General features: G+C 38.2%; 1 protein-coding gene across 1 annotated transcript in view; it reads left to right on the top strand.

Annotated features, from left to right (window-relative positions):
• Positions 1 to 19,631, top strand: part of hapln1 (hyaluronan and proteoglycan link protein 1) — a 78,077-nt gene that overhangs the window by 38,252 nt on the left and 20,194 nt on the right. Inside the window, exon 3 of the mRNA XM_002933930.5 lies at positions 9,414 to 9,782. Coding sequence (XP_002933976.2) covers positions 9,414 to 9,782 — 369 coding nt within the window. The remainder of the gene's footprint in view (positions 1 to 9,413; positions 9,783 to 19,631) is intronic.

Raw genomic sequence — 19,631 nt, forward strand, 5'->3', positions numbered from 1 at the left:
AAGCTTTCATGAACTGACCAAGTATCAGTCACTCCTGGACTACAAGAGGATCCTCAACCCACCTAGCAAAAACTACACATTTTATTCCACTAAGACAAGACAGAGATCGCACCTTGCTTATGGTTAGACCATGAGATAATGCTCTCTGTGCTTTTTTTATTAAATTATGTCAAACCAAGAGGAGAGTGGAACTAAATGAACACTAACTGAACCACAATATGGTAGCCCAGGAGTTGACTCAGGCTATTCCTCGCTATTTCTCTGAAAACTATAATGGGGAAGTGACCAGAGAGAAAGTCTGGGCTTAAGACCATGCTTAGGGGAATATAAATTAAACATGCTTCACATATCTAAAAACAGAATCAACCACCTCACCACAGAAATCCTAGCTTTAGACACCTCCCATAAAGTGAACCATGATCCCCTCATTCTGACCACACTGGTTACTAAAAGAGGGGAATGGAAACAGATTTAATAGAAAAAGTAGAAAAGGCTTTAAAATACACAAACAGGCTTTTTTATGAAAAAGGCAGACACCTTACTAGCCAAACTATCAACACATAAGAAATCCTCCACCCTGATAGGGGCACTAAAATCCCTAAGGGAACCATAGTCCACAAACTAAGACATATCCTAAGCCAATTTTCACAATACTACACAAATAGTGATGGGTGAAATGTTTTGCTAGGCATGGATGTGTGGCGAATCTCCGTGTTTCGCCATTGGCGGATTGTTTTGCGAAACAGATGAAAAAATTAGCCACGGAACAATTCGGCGCACGTCCAAAAATTGTCGCCCGCGTCAAAAGAATAGCCGTGGGCAACAAAAGAATAGCCATGGGCAACAAAAGAGTAGCTGCGCGACAAAAGAATAGCCGCACAACAAAAGAATAACCGTGGACGACAAAAGAATAGCCGCGGACGACAAAAAATAGTCCTGCAACAAAAGAATAGTCGCGAGAGACAAAAGAATACCCTCGCGACAAAAGCATAGTCGCGGGTGACAAAAGAATAGCCTCGCTACAAAAGAATAGTCGTGGTCGACAATTTTTTTTTGACATGCAACATTTTTGCTGTTTCGCATATTTTCCACCGTTTCCCGAATCTTTTGAAAGATTTGCAGATTTTTCAGCAAAGGGAAATGGGACAGATTCGCTCATCACTATACACAAATCTATATGATGGCAATAAGACATCTGCCACAGCTGCATCCCCTGACAAGATATAAACATACTTAGAGCAATACACCCTGCCAGAACTGTCTACAGAGGACTCTCAGCTACTCCAAGCTGAAATCTCTGGGGAGGAAATCTATGCTCAAAATACTATACTGTGGTTGGGTAGACTGCTGACCATAAAAATGGATATAGTTAATTAAATTCTGTGTCTGTTCTGCACACTCCCTGTAATCTCTCTGTAATCTCTCTGTAATCACATCAGATATAGAGGCACTGAAAAAAGAGATACTGTACTTAGATTTTTTTGGAATGATAACCGATTTGCTTACCAACTTCCCTAAACTTCTTTATTATTCAAAAGCAGTCCAGCTGTCTCAAATGGTTATTCATTGCTTACCACTTGCTTTCAGATGGGTCTCAATGGATGCTCTACTGTTGGCACTATTATCCCCAAGAGCCTTGTTATAGATAGCACAGAAATTTAGACCCCCAATCTAAAAATAACTTCCCTGTCTACACCATAAATCTGCGAGACAACCTCAGCACTAAATATAAGGAATGGATCAGTTCCAATCCATCTTTATTTACCCCCATAATTAACGATTCAGACTGCCCAAGAAGTCTACTAATAACTATCTGGACATTGGCAGCCCAACCCCTCTGGGCTCATTAATAACTTGGGATGATCTACGCTAAAAATACTCTATTCCTTGCCGACAACACTACAGGTATTTGCAGATCAAACATTTTGTCCAAAAACAACTGGGAAAGTTTCTCAGGCAAAGTGCAATATTTGAAGACCTCTGCTCTCATCCATTCTATAGGAAACAAATCACCTGGATTTACTCTTAATTAAACTCTCATTCCACTCCAGAACAGAGACTAGATGCGGTACGAGACACAGATCAATGGCAATCCACGCTTGACAATATTAGGAAGGTGTCCATTAACACTATCATTAAATAGAATGCCTATACATTGCTATCTGACTGGTACCTGACACCAGCTAAACTAAACAAAATGTATGGCTCTGACCCTAGCTGCTTCAGGGGAAGTGGAGAGGAAGCACATAAATTGCATGTATGGTGGACTTGCCTGCTAATATCAACACAGTGGAAGGAAATATTTGCATTTTTAATCATACTGCTTCAAAGAGAAGTTCAACCAGATCCCTTGCTGACCCTGGTTTAAGCCAAAAATTCAAACTGTGATCTCAGATATGTCTACCTTCCAGGTGTGCCATAGACCATGAATGGAAAGTGGGCATTCCTATGCTTCTAGACATAAAAAAGAAAATCTGGTGGATATCCTCTATGTAAAAATATTCAGCATAGCTACACCATAAGCTAGATAAATATGATGAGATCTGAACATCTTGGTTTGAAAATAACTCAACCCAGCCTGGAGTTGACCCTTCAAACTGATAGTTTTATATGCAACAACTGAATATGGAATCTTACTGCCTTTCAGTTTCTCTGTGTTTCAATGTAACTATGTAAGATGAAACTGTGGTATTAGAGCCCCCTCCTAACCCTCTATGCCCCTCTTTTCACCCTACCCCTCCCCAACTATGCCCTTTGTCTTTTTCATCTTGGTTATTTGCTAGATGTAAACTGCATACAGTACAAGTTCATTCACTAAGTGAATAGATGCAAACCAATCACTGAAAACATGAACAATCAATGCAGCAAATTATGTGGAGTTGTAAATTTCTCTTTTAAATACATGATTTTTTTGTGGCAATAGTATCATGTCCAAACCATAAAATTGCATAAAAAATTTACAAAGTTTAAAATGGCAAATGTGGCACTGCTTGTTTTAATGCTATAAATTGACTTTGCTGGGAACTGGCCAATGACTAAAATATTTTCTGTAGCTATTTTATGTGCTATCTGTTGTCCTATATTTTTCTCACATTTATCCTTAGTGTCTCGAATTAAGTATTTCATGGTAAGTGCAGCATATGCTCACGGTAACCTTCTCAAGGACTCCTAATCAGTCTTAAAGCCAGTTTGTGTGTTCTTGTACTAAGGGCATTTAGGGACATGAAATTGATATGACCAATCCAGGATAACAAGATGTTTGCTACATTACTTAAGGCAAGGAACTGTCATAAAAATGTTTAAAAGCTTTTCTAAAGACAGAAACATTAGAAATGTCTTAATAGCAATAAATGCACAGTTTAATTGCAAAGCACATTATTTCATTTGGAATTATTTATTTTATAGTATTCACTAAATCAAAAACTGCCAAATGGTGCTTGTCTTTTCTGCCAGTATTGCCTTCAAATGTAATATTTGTAATAGCGGCTGGCTTTTTAAAATAAAAAAAATCCACAAATTTTATCAATATTACAAAGTTTTTAATGGCACATCTGGCAGAAACTCATTTTACATCCTCTTCGTGGTACTTTATTCATCTGGCCCTGACATCCAACAACACCCAGTACAGGACAGCTGTGTGACCACTGTCCAATCTCTAACCCCCAATAGAGCAATACTATGGGGCACATTTACTAATCCACGAACGTCCGAAAAGCGTCCGAATGCGTTTTTTTGTAATGATCGGTATTTTGCGACTTTTTCGAGCGCTCAATACGAAAAAGTTGAGACAATTCGCGAAAGTCGTAATGGCTATGAAAAAGTCGCGACAATTGACGAAAGTCATAATGCTATGAAAAAGTTGCGACAATTCACGGAATTTGTAATGGCTATGAAAAAGTCGCGACAATTCGCGCAAGTCGTAACGGCTACGAAAAATATGAAAATGTCGCAAAATGTTCGTTTTCCAATCCGAATTTTTCCCATTCGGATTCGTGGAATAGTAAATCAGCCCCTATGACTCTCAGCAGCCCCCATGATAGAACAGGTTTGGGACATCAGCCTAAAACAATACTGTCACCCCATGTAGAGGATACCATTTAATTGAATTTGTTTTGGTGACTGCATTCATTTGAGTAAATAATCATTCTACATGTTATCTTTGTATATATTTGCTTGTACTGACATCTTTGTTCCTATTTAGACATATACCCCTACCTTTCTAGATACAATAGCCATGATCTTAAATAAGATAAAGCTGCAGATTTATTGCAGTTATTCCTGTGTTTTTGCATTTTTTCAATGCCAAATGATTTTGGTGAACAGCTGACAGAAGTTCAGATCAGATATGCCAAAAACATAATACCTACACAATAGTCCAAAAGGATTTATTGTATGTATGTATATCTTTATTTATATTGTGGCTTGGCGGCAAGTTTTGGAAGCTCAGAGACAAGCAGAGCCTCTTGCAGGCCAGCAGTCCACATTGGGCTACCAAATAGCCAATCACAGTCCTTATTTAGCATCCCCAAAGGACTTTTTTCATGCTTGTGTGGATCACCAACACTTTAGTGTGTCACACAAGTAAAAAAGGTTGGAGATCCCTGATTTACACCATTTTTGATGCTTGTACCATTGACACACACATATTATGGTCAGTTTATAAATGCTGAATGTTTGGATATTTGCTGTTGTTATTATAGTTAAATGTGGAGGGACACCCATGTACACAATAATAGAATCTACAAACTTTATGCAGATACTAATGTGTTTCAGTAAACCCAAGAAACCATGTATGTGGTTCAGTAATGACAAATGTCATCTGTACCATCTCATTGACTTATATGCCATTACCCTGATCCACCCAAAACCCTGTCTGCTTTCCATTTTGCCTCAGCCCTTTTGGGGTCCACAGTTTCATACAGACCTGCCTAAATCAGGTTTAGGGTCATTGGGAGATATGGTAGAAGGTGTAAAAATGCAGTGTTTTCCTACAAACTATGGATGTTTCATATAATATTGAAATATATTTGTGTTTATGAAAGGACAAGGAGAGCCTGAATCGCCAGGGGGAAGCAATTTGTTTGGCACTCCACAGTGACTTTAATTGCTTACTTCTCCAATAGGCCAGTCATTTTCTGCAAGATTGACTTCCATTTCACCTATTTCTATTCCATTTCCATCAGACAATAACCATAGGTTTTTACTGATCTTCATATAAGTTGTTTTTTTTTAAAAAAAGGACCAGTGACATAAAAAGCTGTATAATAAAAGTTTCACAAACCCAATATTTTTTCTATTAAAAAATCCAAACCTGTTATACATGTATTTAAAAATCTGAGCTGTCAATCATATATTGCCTGAGGCATAGAGGTGTGGCAGTCAATTACTTTCATTTTCCATTCAGCACTTCCTAGATGTCACTAGACTCCTCACATTCATCCTCCCTCCTCACTTTCTATAATTGTGTAGCCAGTGCTTGGCCCCTTTCAGGCACATACACAAGATCTTGGGGTGATACAAAACTTGCCTTAATAACAGTGCCTGCAAAATGGCTCCTGCCTGCTCACTGTGATTGCAAATTCCAAGACTAAAGGAAACAAAATATAAATAATTTATGTAGCATTTAAGTACAGTTTATTTTCATCAACTAACACGCTAGAAAAGGATTTGTAATTATTTCTTGGGGTGACAGGTCCCCTTTAATTTTTGTCCTTCACATTTTGCCCCTTTCCACCTTTCTGAAACCTACTTAGATTATCTTTAGACTATCTTTTTTGTTATTGTTAATTTATAGTGGAGAGATGAACAAAATATTGTTTAAAAAATTACTAATTGTAAATTGTTTCAGGAAACCATTATCTATATTATTCTAAAACTTAGGGGAAGGCATTTACTAATGTTTCACGGTTTGTTTTTTTACTGCAATTTTTTTCGCCATTCATTATGCAACAAAACCGCAATAGATCCAAAAGAAAAAATTTGTCATCTTAAATTTGTCGAAAGTATGTAGAAGTCTTTTTACAACTGGAAAATCTTTCGTAGCTTTTTGGTTTGGAGGTTTTCTGGGAGGAAGGGTTGACGCTGTCAACAATTTTCCTGTTTTTTCCACGTTTTTTTCGATTATGCTTTTTCAATTCGGATCTTTTAATAAATGCCTAGACATTTGCGGTTTTTGCGTAAGTGAGTTAAGTCATGATTTCAACCACGAAAATCCAAATGTTGATAAACAGAAGAAGAAAAAGTTTTGACCCAATAGTATTACTACAATTATTTGCTTAGGTTTCCTGATGCTATTTTTAATTGAATCCTTACTATTTCAATGTAACTGTATTGCACTCCCTGAAACACAAATTTCAACACATACGGCACATCTGGAAGTGAAAATTGATGAGTTTTTATGAAATGAAAGTAAATGTATGACGCAAAACTGGCAGAGTTATTGATCCATCCAATCAGAACATGTATACAGGTACTTCACAATGGTAAAAGCCTATATTGTTGATACAAATCTTTTGTTTATTTCTTTTATCTGGCGGTTCCATGTTCTGTTCTGCAGAGCAGATGCCTTGTTGTTTAGCCTCTCTGTCCAACAGTGTGTTGTGTCTCTGGCACGTGGACCTCCCACAGTGGAGTTCCCTACAGTAATGACCCCTAAGAAGGTTCTCTCAGTAATTAGCACTTGCAGAACTGTCAAACTTACAACTACAACAGACACTGTGTGTTCAACATAGCATACCTTTATATCCTTAACTGGACTTGAGACCCCCTGTTTATAAAACACTTTAAATTCTCCTCTTCTCTGGACCTACTGATGGACTTGTGTGTATAACATTTTAGAAGAGATAATTGCTTTATTTTAGTTATTAAATGAGGAAATGAGGCAAATGTTCTCTAGTATTTAGGACCCCCCACAGAGGGGGATAAAAGAATAAGAACAGGTGGTTCAGTCAGTAATATAGAAGAATCAGAAATGAATGAATTAAACCTATCTTTAAGCACTAAAACAATGGAAATAGTTTTGCTGACATATATATAATCATTCTGATCCAGACATCAGCATTGTTGTATATAAAATACTAAATGAAAGAAAGAAATCTTATGTGCTTTTTTTGTACCTGAATGGACCTTTAAATGCACGGTTGCACATTAAATCACGGACGAATAAAGCAATAATCAAGGTAAAGCTTTTACAAGAGCCATACCAGAGCTTTTACTCAGGAAAGAGAAAACGGAATAAGGTTCCTGCTGGCAAAAACATTAATTACATATGTCATAGCTGAGAGTGGAAAATAACACAAGCCAAGTACCTCAGGCTACAGTTCATAATGATTTAGAATCAGCGTTTCATCCTGGTTTTAGCGCCCATTTGCAGCAGTCCTCCTCTGGGTTTTGGTAATGAGAGCATAATTAAAATGCCAATGAGCTGAACATGATTATTCATTATCTACTTTACTAAAGGGGAAATACAATTTGCATGATGGTTTCAGCTCGTGAATGGTTAAAAGTATTTGTGGCTTTAAGTACAGTAATCTTTTCTTCTAGAGGCTTTTTTATATTATAGAGAGAGTAGAGCAAACTGTCTTGCAAACATGGCAATGCCAGTGCTTTACATTGAACAAACAGATGGGGCAAAGGCTATTACAGATCACCTTATTATTATTGTAGAACATGTGCAACATTCTCCAGAGAAATATACCTTAATTATCTCACATATTATTAGTAACAAGCTATTGCGCCTATACAAATATTCCTGGGATAACTAAAGGACCAGCAACAAATATATTTAAATTGCATTAGAATTTCTCAAGTTCTGGGTAATAGTTTTATATATTTACATTTATTAATATATACAGTATATATTTTTTTGTTAAAGGGCTTTTATCTCAAGTAAGTAGTGTGCAAGGTGCTTACATCTTATATTACATCTATATTACTGTGACCATGTGTTTGAAAATGTACTCAGAATAAATATCTTTCTAAGAGATATGTTTTATGAGTAGGCCACGATTGATATTCCAAAGATCTAACAGCGTGAGGGAATACCTAGATCACATATACCATAAATTATCATTTCTCATTGTACCTACGCAAACATGTTCCTTGATAGAAATGCCTTATTTAGCTCTTATAAGGAAAAGCTGTGACAATATGGTTTGTCCTCACTGGGGAAGAGGCTCTTGCAGAGTAATGTGTTAGAATTCACAACAGATAAATCTCTAACTCTCTTACCTATTCATCGTATAATAAAAATGTATATATGCAGCAGTATAAAGGGAATATGTGGTTGGTTTCCCTAAATATTTTTGAGAATGGCTTAATCCAGCTATTCACACAAGGTGTAATGGGGTTGAACATATGAATTGTTTTTGGCCAAACTATGTGATCATGGCTTCTCATTAGGACCCCATAAACATAACAGAAACTAACTACACTTTTGGTTGGTAATGCTACATACAGATATGGGACCTGTTATCCAGAATGCATAGGGCCTGGGGTTTTCCTAGGGATATTTCTGTAATTTGGATCACCAAACGTGAAGGCTACTAAAAATTTAAACATTAAATAAACCCAATAGGCTTGTTTTGCCTCCAATAAGGATTAATTATATGTTAGTTGGGATCAAGTACAGGTACTGTTTTATTATTACAGAGAAAAAGGAATTTTTAGAATGAACTCTATGGGAAATGGCCTTCCCGTAATTCTGAACTTTCTAGATAATGGCTTTCCGGATAATGGATACCATACCTGTACTGTTATGATTATTTACTTTGCATGGAATAATAAGCAGTAATTAACATGTAGGCATTCATGCTTTAGCAATCGTATCTGAATATTTGGATGGTACAGTACCCCTAATCATGATTAAGATGAAGAACATTAAACAAGATTGAGGTCCCTGCAACTTTGTGTTTGTATACTTAAGCCTTGATTCCCTGAAGCCCAGCATTTGCTGTACCTTTACAACAGATAGAATAGTATCATATTTTAAGGGGTGGTTCATCTTTAAATTAAGTTTTAGTATGTTATAGAACTCCCTAGTCCTAGAAACGACTGGTCTTCATTTATTTATTTTTTGTAGTTTTTTAATTACTTGCCTTCCTCTGCTACATCTCTCCAACTTTCAAATGGGGGTCACTGACCCCATCAACCTAAAAACAATGTCTATCGAATATCCAAGCTTTTCCCCACATTTTAGTTGATTCTTATAAATTCCTTAGCTTAACTCTTCCGAGGAAGCCTCTAGAATTTGTCGGCATATGTGTTTCTATAGATGTGCATTCCGCAACAAATGTTGCAGTGATGTTTAGCACCCTACTATTTATGCTTCTTTGAATCAGAATATACATTATTATACATGATACATTATTTCATTGTTATTTCACTATTAATGTACTTTTTTCATATTTTTGTAGAAAATGGACCACGGCTTGTTGTGGAGGTGGAGCAAACAAAAGTCATTTCCTATCGTGGTGGCAACGCTACACTGCCTTGCAAATTTCAGCATGAGTCAATTACTGCTGGCTCGCCCTCTCACAAAATCCGAATCAAGTGGACCAAACTAACTTCCGATTACCTCAAGGAGATAGATGTCTTTGTTTCCATGGGACACCACAAGAGGACTTATGGCAGCTATCAGGGCAGGGTTTACTTGCAAGGAGCCAGTGAAAATGATGCTTCTCTAGTGATCACTGATATAACACTGGAAGACTATGGGAGATACAAATGTGAAGTGATCGAAGGACTGGAGGACGATACTGCTGTTATATCATTGGATTTACAAGGTAACTGCATGTCTTTAGAAAATAAAGAATTAGATTCACAAATGTGTTTTTCTGCACGTATATACATTACTGTATTTGATTTATTCACAAACAGTGATCTATTGGCAAATTCACACTGCCACTGCATAAAATGCGTGTTTACATACCATTTCCTGAGTGCTATATCTATGTGCATTCTATTCACATAAACATTGCTGTTATTAGATTTATTTTAATTCAAAATATTTTCAAAAATAGATTTGGTGGGTTTTTTTCGATTCCCTTTTATGGTAACCCCACAAAAACACCCCCTGTAATCTGCAGGTTTTTAAACCATCTCTTGGTTATAAATTTAGCTTATCCATGTTAAGCTTCTCAGCAGGGAGTAGATTTCTACTAACACCAAAGCGTTCAGGCTTCATCTTATTCTTAAGTATATTATCCATACTCTGTTGATAGGTTAACACATCTACTGTAGAACTGGAGTTAGATGGAAAAAGCCAGCATATGTTCTGCAAATGAAAGACACTGCTTCTGTGCTCTTTCTGTATGGATAGTGTTGCAATGTGGTTGTTTGTTTCGCACTTTTACCATCAGCTTTCATATAAAGAGGCCCATCTAAAGAGGGCAACCAGAAATTAAATCCAGTAGTTACTACGATGGCCAATGAACTTGGAATTCATCTGGTTCCTGTTTTTCCTTGGTTTGTTCTCATTACAAAAAAATGCTGTTAATGTAAACGATCCATGGTTGAATGTGCTCTGTGCATGTCCACATATCCCTGCTGAGATACAGATTTTGCTTTGACCCCCTTACAGTCTGGCAAATATTGTAGCATTTAACTTTAATCTATGCCCCCACTGGTTCTGGTATCTATCTATCTATCTATCTATCTATCTATCTATCTATCTATCTATCATCTATCTATCTATCTATCTATCTATCTATCTATCTATAATCTGTCTTCCTATCTATCTATCTATCTATCTATCTATCTATAATCTGTATTCCTATCAATCTGGCTTTTACCTGTCTATGTTTGCTCTAGTGCAATTGATGACAAGAAATCTCCTATATATATATTTATTTATTCAGTTCCAGTAAAGGTAGCACACTAACTAAAAAGGGGTCAATGCCTGGGTGCTCCTCCCTGAGGAAAGTTCCTGTGAGGAACTGAAACATCGTATTAATAAAAACCATGTAAGGAACACGCTTTGTGAAACTTTTTTATTTTTATTTTTACATATACTTATCAAAGTCCCGTGAGTGCTAGCCTTTATTGCATTTGTATATTTATTTATTCATTTATTTATTTTTTTGAAAATACAACAAAACCCAGAGTAAATTCAAGCAAGTCTGTGCCTGTTTTTTATTCACAGCAGCATGTTTTCCACAGAAATAATTTCATACACCAAAATGCAAACAGACAAATTAAACTTTATTTGTGTGAAACAAGGACAGTTTGGTCCACTGGCAGTCTGATAATCTTTGAAAGGGCCTCACCAGAAAAGCAAGGTATCTCAGTTTCACCCACATTCTTTAGATGTTTCTTTTCTCTGCAAAAACTTCCATCTTCCACTTCCTGCTTCCTAAACAGCTCCTCCCCTCAATACCAAAACCTGTACTGGCTTTTCCAGTTACTACTGTGACACTACAGAGGTAGAGAGTAGTGATGAGCGAATCTGTCCAGTTCCACTTTGCCAAAAAATTCACAAAATGGTGAAAATATTTGTGAAGCGGCGGAAAATTTGCAAAATGCAGAAAATGACACACATTAAAAAAAAATTGTCGCAAGCGCCAAAAAATGGCACGCACAACATTTTTTTAGATAGGTGGATAGCTAGATCGGTGGATGGTTGATGACTGATCAATATTGGGGATTTTCCCACAAATACAACACTATATATAAGTACAAAGATACAAAAATAGTTTGCAATAGATGCAAGAAGATGCCAACAAAATACCACCTTGGGCTTGCTCCCTTACATGCAGAGGTTTGCACTCTATTCTTAACTATGAATCCATCACTGTCTGTCTGTGTTTGCCAAGACTGAAGGAGTTGCCTGGGGGCAGCATGTGGCATCCCCTTGGATACTTCCTAGCTTGCCCATCATTCAGACACACAAGCTTGGGGATGCCAAAGGCCACAAGGTGCTAGCACTTGTCTAGGTAGCCATTAAGCTTAGAGCTCCCTTGAGACATGATCTGCATCTGGTGCTGAATGTTTAATGCTCAAACACAGTCCCCGTGGCTCTAACAGCCACAGTGCTGCTCATTTTAGGTCACAAGACCCATCTCAGCTGCTGTCCCGGCAGTCTCCTGATTGTGATTGCATATACAGGTATAGGACCCGTTATCCAGAATACTCAGGACCAAGGGTATTCTGGATAAGAGGTCTTTCCGTAATTTGGATCTCCATACCTTAAGTCTACTAAAAAATCAATAAAACATGAATTAAACCCAATAGGATTATTTTGCATCCAATAAGGATTAATTATATCTTAGTTGGGATCAAGTACAAGGTACTGTTTTATTATTACAGAGAAAAAGGAAATCAGTTTTTAAATTCTGAATTATTTGATTAAAATGGAGTCTATGGGAGACGAGCTTTCCATAAATCGGAGCTTTCTGGATAACGGGTTTCCAGATAAGGGATCCCATACCTGTATTGCTTTATAGATAAAATGAGATTTCAGTCGGATCGCAGGAACTAAAAACCCACCAGAGTCATATCAGCTGACATGGAAAGGAAACCCAAGAAATATTAAACTACGGCAAAATAAAGAAAAGTTACTAAGTTGGCAGACTAATTGCCAGCTCTGTGAGGAGGTGGCATAGAGGTTACAAAGTAGATTTCCACGAGATTAAAACAGTCTATAAATTGCTTTAAATGGATGCCGACAGCTAGCTACTCACTTTATATAGATTACCAGGCTTTTTACATAATTTTCTCTTTGTCACTTAACTTTAAAATGCTGCAATACAGTTCATTATTTAAGGGAGATTAAAACACTTATATAACTTGTTACAAACTTTCTCAAAAAATCTGCCTCAGCTGTCAGTGTCAGGGCCTCATTTGCACTGTATTGGCTGATAATAGAGGAGTCTTAATTGTTGTGATGAGCGAATCTGTCCCATTTTGCTTTGGGGAAAACTTGTGAAATACTGGGAAAATTCCCAAAATGGTGAACATTTGCCAAATGCATTGAACCTTTTTCACAGTAATTTTTTCCACACAGAGTACATTGAAATTTATGGCCATTTTTTCGCGGCTTAATTTTTCACACAAAATTCAATGGGAATTTGTAAAAAAAATGTTTGTGGCGGCATCATAAATAAATAAATATTTGCTGATGGTGAAATGTGGCATTTTGTGGAAATCCCCAAAATTGTGCACATCACTATTTATCATTTATAAAAGGCAAGCTTCAAGCTTTGATATGACAGCAGCTATGAAACTGTACAGAGCAGAGTGCTCAAAAGAGCAATGAAATAACAGTAAATGTATTTTTTAAATCTGGTTTTAATAGAATTGTTTTGCCACCAGTATGAAGAAATGCAGCCAGGCCTGGATTTGTGGCGAGGCCACAAAGGCCCGGGCCTAGGGTGGCACAAATTTAGGGGCGGCATGCCGCCCCACCGCAACGACATTTTGCTCCCATACAGAGCAATGGAGACCTCTCCCCACTGCTGCATATGGGAGTTTAAATGCCCACACATGTGGCGGCGCGGTGGGGGATTTATTCGTGCATGTGCGTGCAATGGGGGACACGAATGGGGGGATTGAAATCCAGCGCTGAATGCAGCTTAAGGTGGCCATACACGCACCGATATTATCGTACGAAACCTCGTTTCGTACGATAATCGGTGCGTGTATGGCATGTCAGCGAGCCGACCGATATCGCAGGAAGCTGCTGATATCGGTCGACTCGCCGATCGGCCAGGTTAGAAAATTTTGATTGGGTGCCATAGAAGGCGCCTGACCAAAATTCTCCCTTCAGAGCTGAATCGGCAGAAGGAGGTAGAAATCCTATTGTTTCTACCTCCTTACCTGCCGATTCAGCCCTGAATGGTGTGTGGCGGATCTGACGATGTTTCGTGCGACCGACGGTCGTACGAAACATCGTGAGATCGCCACGTGTATGGCCAGCTTTAGGTACTGTTTTATTGAGAAAAAGGAAACTATAAAACCGCCATCTCCTATAGACATAGATGTTTTCAAAAATGATTTCTCTTCTCTCTGTAATAATTAAACAGTACAGGTTTGAACCCCTTATCCAGAAACCCATTATCCAGAAAGTTCCGAATTATGGAAAGGCCATCTCCCATAGACTCCTTTTTAATCAAATGATTCACATTTTTAAAAATGGTTTTCTTTTTCTCTGTAATAATGAAGCAGTACCTTGTACTTGATCCCAACTAAGATAAAATGAATCCTTATTGGAACTATTACTGGTTTTAATTACTGTTTAAATATTTTTTTTTAGTAGACTTAAGGTAAGAGATGCATTCATGCTATCAGAGTAGAGCCATTATTTTATATGTAGCATTGGAAAGGAAATTAGGTAAAGTGTACTTTATGGTAGCACTATATATACTGTACAAACCTCCTATACATCAGAGCCATACCTAGGCATTCTTCTGATCTATAGGAGATCTAAATGTATTATATAAACCAATTTAGATTTTTTTCTGTACTTACTATGATTTAGGGTGTAGGCTTAATATGATAAAGTTTGCCATATAATGGTATGAAGTCCTAGCTTGTTCCTAGGTTTCTCTGATCAAATATACCATATAAATTAAACTTTGTGTTTCCTTCATGTTCACATATTTATGTATGTCATTAACCACTGAGCAATGTGCTTCGTTTACTGGAGCCCCACTTAGGATAAATTGCTCCTCAAGGGTTTGAAAGATTAAACAAGTGATTGAAAAAGACAGTTTGATGCCAGTTCAAAGAATTCAAGTCGTCTATCAGTCATCTGTTAGTCCAGATGTATAGACGTCTGCTCTTCATTATCTGTAGCACAGCAGAAAGGGGGAACTAGTTGCACAAAAAGCACTTTTATCTGCTGCCTAAAGTTGTCCTACACCCAAAAAGTCTGTTTTCCATAATGAAAGAAGAGCTAATTCTATCAAGTTTTCCAATGTACATGATTGACAAATGGCTTTTAAAGTAATTTGAAATATAATAACATGAAAGCAGCATCTGTCTGTCTGTTTATATTCTCTGCGCTCTTGTGTCTCACTCCTGAAACACTGTTGCAAGCCAGCTGATATAGTCTGAATAAAATACATGTAGAAGACCTGACACCTGTTACATTGCTCGACAATTGCACTTACAAATAACTTTAAAACCATTGAACATTTGTTAATGAATTTATATTGGACAGTTGCTTAGAATTATATTTTCATTCAGTTTTAAATGTAACATTATTCTTTAAAGTAATACAATAAATGTTTTTAAATTGCATAAAACAGTACTACAATAATAAGAGATCTGGGCAGCGCTTCATGCTGGCAATTTTGGTTTTACCTAAAGGAGTATATTACCTTCAGGTGAAAAATAGCTATAGAGGTAAAAATAAGAAATTACATTTATTTGCATTTATATTATGTAGATTTTACATAGGAAATGACCAATGGCAGAAGGTGCAGTAGACTATTTGGATGAAAAAGTTGGCCATTCCCTTAGCAGGCAATTGGCAGCCACACGAGTGACAAACTCTCCCAGGCTTTGGCTTTTATATTCATATTAAGATTGCTTCCTTAGTGATGAGTGAATCTGTCCTGTTTCACTTTGCCAGAAAATTTACAAAACTGAGGCAAAATCCACAGAACGGCAAAAACTTTTTTGCAGCGTGGGACTTTTTGTGACACCTCATACATATGCAAATAAACACAAGGAATTCTGGGAACTAACCCCAAAGAGCTCCAAGAAAATCCAATTTACATGGGTGTATCCTATAGGCCAGGGTGCCCAAACCTTTCTTACTCGTGAGTCACAGTCAAATGTAAAAAGACTTGGAGAGCAACACAAGCACCATAAAAGTTCATGGAGGAGCCAAATAAGGGCTGAGATTGGCTATTAGACAGCCTGTATGCACACTATCAGCTTACAGGGGGCTTTATTTGGTAGGAAATCTTGTTTTTATTCAACCAAAACTTGCCACCATGTCAGAAATTCAAAAATAACTACCTGGTTTGGGGGCACTGAGAGCAACATCCAAGGGGTTGGTGAGCAACATGTTGCCCTCGAACCACTGGTTGGGGATCACTGCTATAGGCTAAAACTCACCCACTGGGTTTTTAAAGCAGAAGTCAGGATAATTTCTGATCAGATTCCCAACTACAGACTAGTTTTGCTCTTCTTGGGGCTCATCAGGGTAGTGTAAGGTTTTCTAATCAGCTTAGGTAGAGCCAGGAGTGTGGATCCACAGATAGTTCAAGGGGTTGGGGAGGGACCACCCCATGCATATGCAAATAAACACAAGGAATTCTGGGAACTAATTCCAAAGAAAATCCCATTAACAGGATGGCAGGAACTGACCCCACCACTGACATAACTGCTTAGTCTTAGACACTGTGCTTGGTCCCCTGCTGTTCTCCCTGTACACTCTCTCTCTAGGAGACCTTAATTCTTCTTTTGGTCTTAAATACCACCTATATGCAGATGACATCCAGATATATTTAGACACCCCTGCACTAACTGCTGATGTCCAAACCCAGGTTGGTAACTGCCTCCTGGCTATCTCCTCCTGGATGAACCGACGCCAGCTCAAACTTAACCTAGCTAAAACAGAGCTCATGGTCTTCCCGCCCAAACCTGGCCCTCCTCCTCCTTTCACCTTTACTATTGATGGCATGACCATCAACCCTGTAAATTCTGCACGCTGCCTTGGGGTTATCTTTGACCAGTCTCTCTCCTTCTCTAACCATATTAATAACACTGCCAAAACCTGCCGCTTTTTCCTCCGCAATATTGCCAAGATACGCCCCTTTCTTTCACAAGCAATAGCTAAAACACTAATCTATGCCCTTTTCCTTTCCCGCTTAGATTACTGCAATCTCCTACTAACCGGCCTCCCAGACTCCCACCCCTCTCCCCTGCAATCAATATTAAACTCTGCTGCCAGGATCCTCCTGCTCTCTCCTAAGAGGGATCCTGCTCAGCCTCAATTAAGCTCACTAACATGGCTGCCTTTCAAGCAAAGGATAGCTTACAAAATCCTTCTGCTGACATTCAAAGCCCTTCACTCCTGTGCTCCTCACTACATTTCTTCACTGGTCTCCCTACATGTTCCTGGTCGTCTCCTCCGCTCCTCTCAGAGCCTCCGTCTTTTTACACCATCCACACCCACTGCGCTCTCTCGTCTTAAACCTTTCTATCTCGCTGCTCCTTACCTCTGGAACTCTATCCCTGAATCCCTCCGTAGGGAAAACTCACCCACTCTCTTTAAGCAAAAGCTCAGCTGTTACCTTCTGGAGCACTAAGACATTATTTATATACCCGAAGCACTCTTACCTTCCAGTTTGTGCCTGTATGTTACCCAACCACTTAGATTGTAAGCTCTACGGGGCAGGGACCTCCTTCCTACTGTGTCTCATACCACATGGCACTTATATATATATATACATACAGTGGTGTGAAAAACTATTTGCCCCCTTCCTGATTTCTTATTCTTTTGCATGTTTGTCACACTTAAATGTTTCTGATCATCAAAAACCGTTAACTATTAGTCAAAGATAACATAATTGAACACAAAATGCAGTTTTTAAATGAAGGTTTACATTATTAAGGGAGAAAAAAAACTCCAAATCTACATGGCCCTGTGTGAAAAAGTGATTGCCCCCCTTGTTAAAAAATAACTTAACTGTGGTTTATCAATTTCAATTTTTAATTTCAATATCAATTTCTGTAGTCACCCCCAGGCCTGATTACTGCCACACCTGTTTCAATCAAGAAATCACTTAAATAGGAGCTACCTGACACAGAGAAGTAGACCAAAAGCACCTCAAAAGCTAGACATCATGCCAAGATCCAAAGAAATTGAGGAACAAATGAGAACAAAAGTAATTGAGATCTATCAGTCTGGTAAAGGTTATAAAGCCATTTCTAAAGCTTTGGGACTCCAGCGAACCACAGTGAGAGCCATTATCCACAAATGGCAAAAACATGGAACAGTGGTGAACCTTCCCAGGAGTGGCCGGCCGACCAAAATTACCCCAAGAGCGCAGAGACAACTCATCCGAGAGGCCACAAAAGACCCCAGGACAACATCTAAAGAACTGCGGGCCTCACTTGCCTCAATTAAGGTCAGTGTTCACGACTCCACCATAAGAAAGAGACTGGGCAAAAACGGCCTGCATGGCAGATTTCCAAGGCGCAAACCACTTTTATGCAAAAAGAACATTATGGCTCGTCTCAATTTTGCTAAAAAACATCTCAATGATTGCCAAGACTTTTGGGAAAATATCTTGTGGACCGACGAGACAAAAGTTGAACTTTTTGGAAGGTGCGTGTCCCGTTACATCTGGCGTAAAAGTAACACAGCATTTCAGAAAAAGAACATCATACCAACAGTAAAATATGGTGGCGGTAGTGTGATGGTCTGGGGTTGTTTTGCTGCTTCAGGACCTGGAAGGCTTGCTGTGATAGATGGAACCATGAATTCTACTGTCTACCAAAAAATCCTGAAGGAGAATGTCCGGCCATCTGTTCGTCAACTCAAGCTGAAGCGATCTTGGGTGCTGCAACAGGACAATGACCCAAAACACACCAGCAAATCCACCTCTGAATGGCTGAAGAAAAACAAAATGAAGACTTTGGAGTGGCCTAGTCAAAGTCCTGACCTGAATCCTATTGAGATGTTGTGGCATGACCTTAAAAAGGCGGTTCATGCTAGAAAACCCTCAAATAAAGCTGAATTACAACAATTCTGCAAAGATGAGTGGGCCAAAATTCCTCCAGAGCGCTGTAAAAGACTCGTTGCAAGTTATCGCAAACGCTTGATTGCAGTTATTGCTGCTAAGGGTGGCCCAACCAGTTATTAGGTTCAGGGGGCAATTACTTTTTCACACAGGGCCATGTAGGTTTGGATTTTTTTTCTCCCTAAATAATAAAAACCCTCATTTAAAAACTGCATTTTGTGTTTACTTGTGTTATCTTTGACTAATAGTTAAATGTGTTTGATGATCAGAAACATTTAAGTGTGACAAACATGCAAAAGAATAAGAAATCAGGAAGGGGGCAAATAGTTTTTCACACCACTGTATATGTATTTATTGTATTTATTTATTATATCATTTGTCCTCCCTGTGTGTAATTTTGTATTTTGTAAGACTGTACAGCGCTGCGTACCCTTGTGGCGCTTTATAAATAAAGTTATACATACATACATACATTTAGGCAGTATAGTCAAACTGAACAACCATGTCCCAGTATGTGGGGGGGGATATTTTTGCGCAGTGCATATTTGTTTCGCAAATGGTTGTTTTCAAAAACTTTTTTGAAAAAAAATTTTGCACTGCTGTGCCCATCTTTCCTTTTTTTGCAAATCGCAAATCACAGGTTTTCCGCAAAACCTGGCAAAAAAATTGGCTCATCATTACTTGCAAGCTCCCCAGTTGTGCCCACACACTCGGGTGAAGCTCAAGCTAATGTTGTTATTGACACTGGGTGCATTATCACGCAAAGGGGTCTTCTTCACTGATGCTGGAATTCTGGGAGAATTCCGCGCATCTTTATTGAGGAATGTAGCACTGCTCATCTACATTAATGCAGGGATATTCTAGAGTACGTTGATGGATCTATAGAGATGAATTTATGTTTCACCTTCTGAAAACACTTGCATATATTAAACATAT

Source organism: Xenopus tropicalis, chromosome 1, assembly GCF_000004195.4.
Source record: "Xenopus tropicalis strain Nigerian chromosome 1, UCB_Xtro_10.0, whole genome shotgun sequence".
NCBI classification, from domain to species: Eukaryota; Metazoa; Chordata; class Amphibia; order Anura; family Pipidae; genus Xenopus; species Xenopus tropicalis.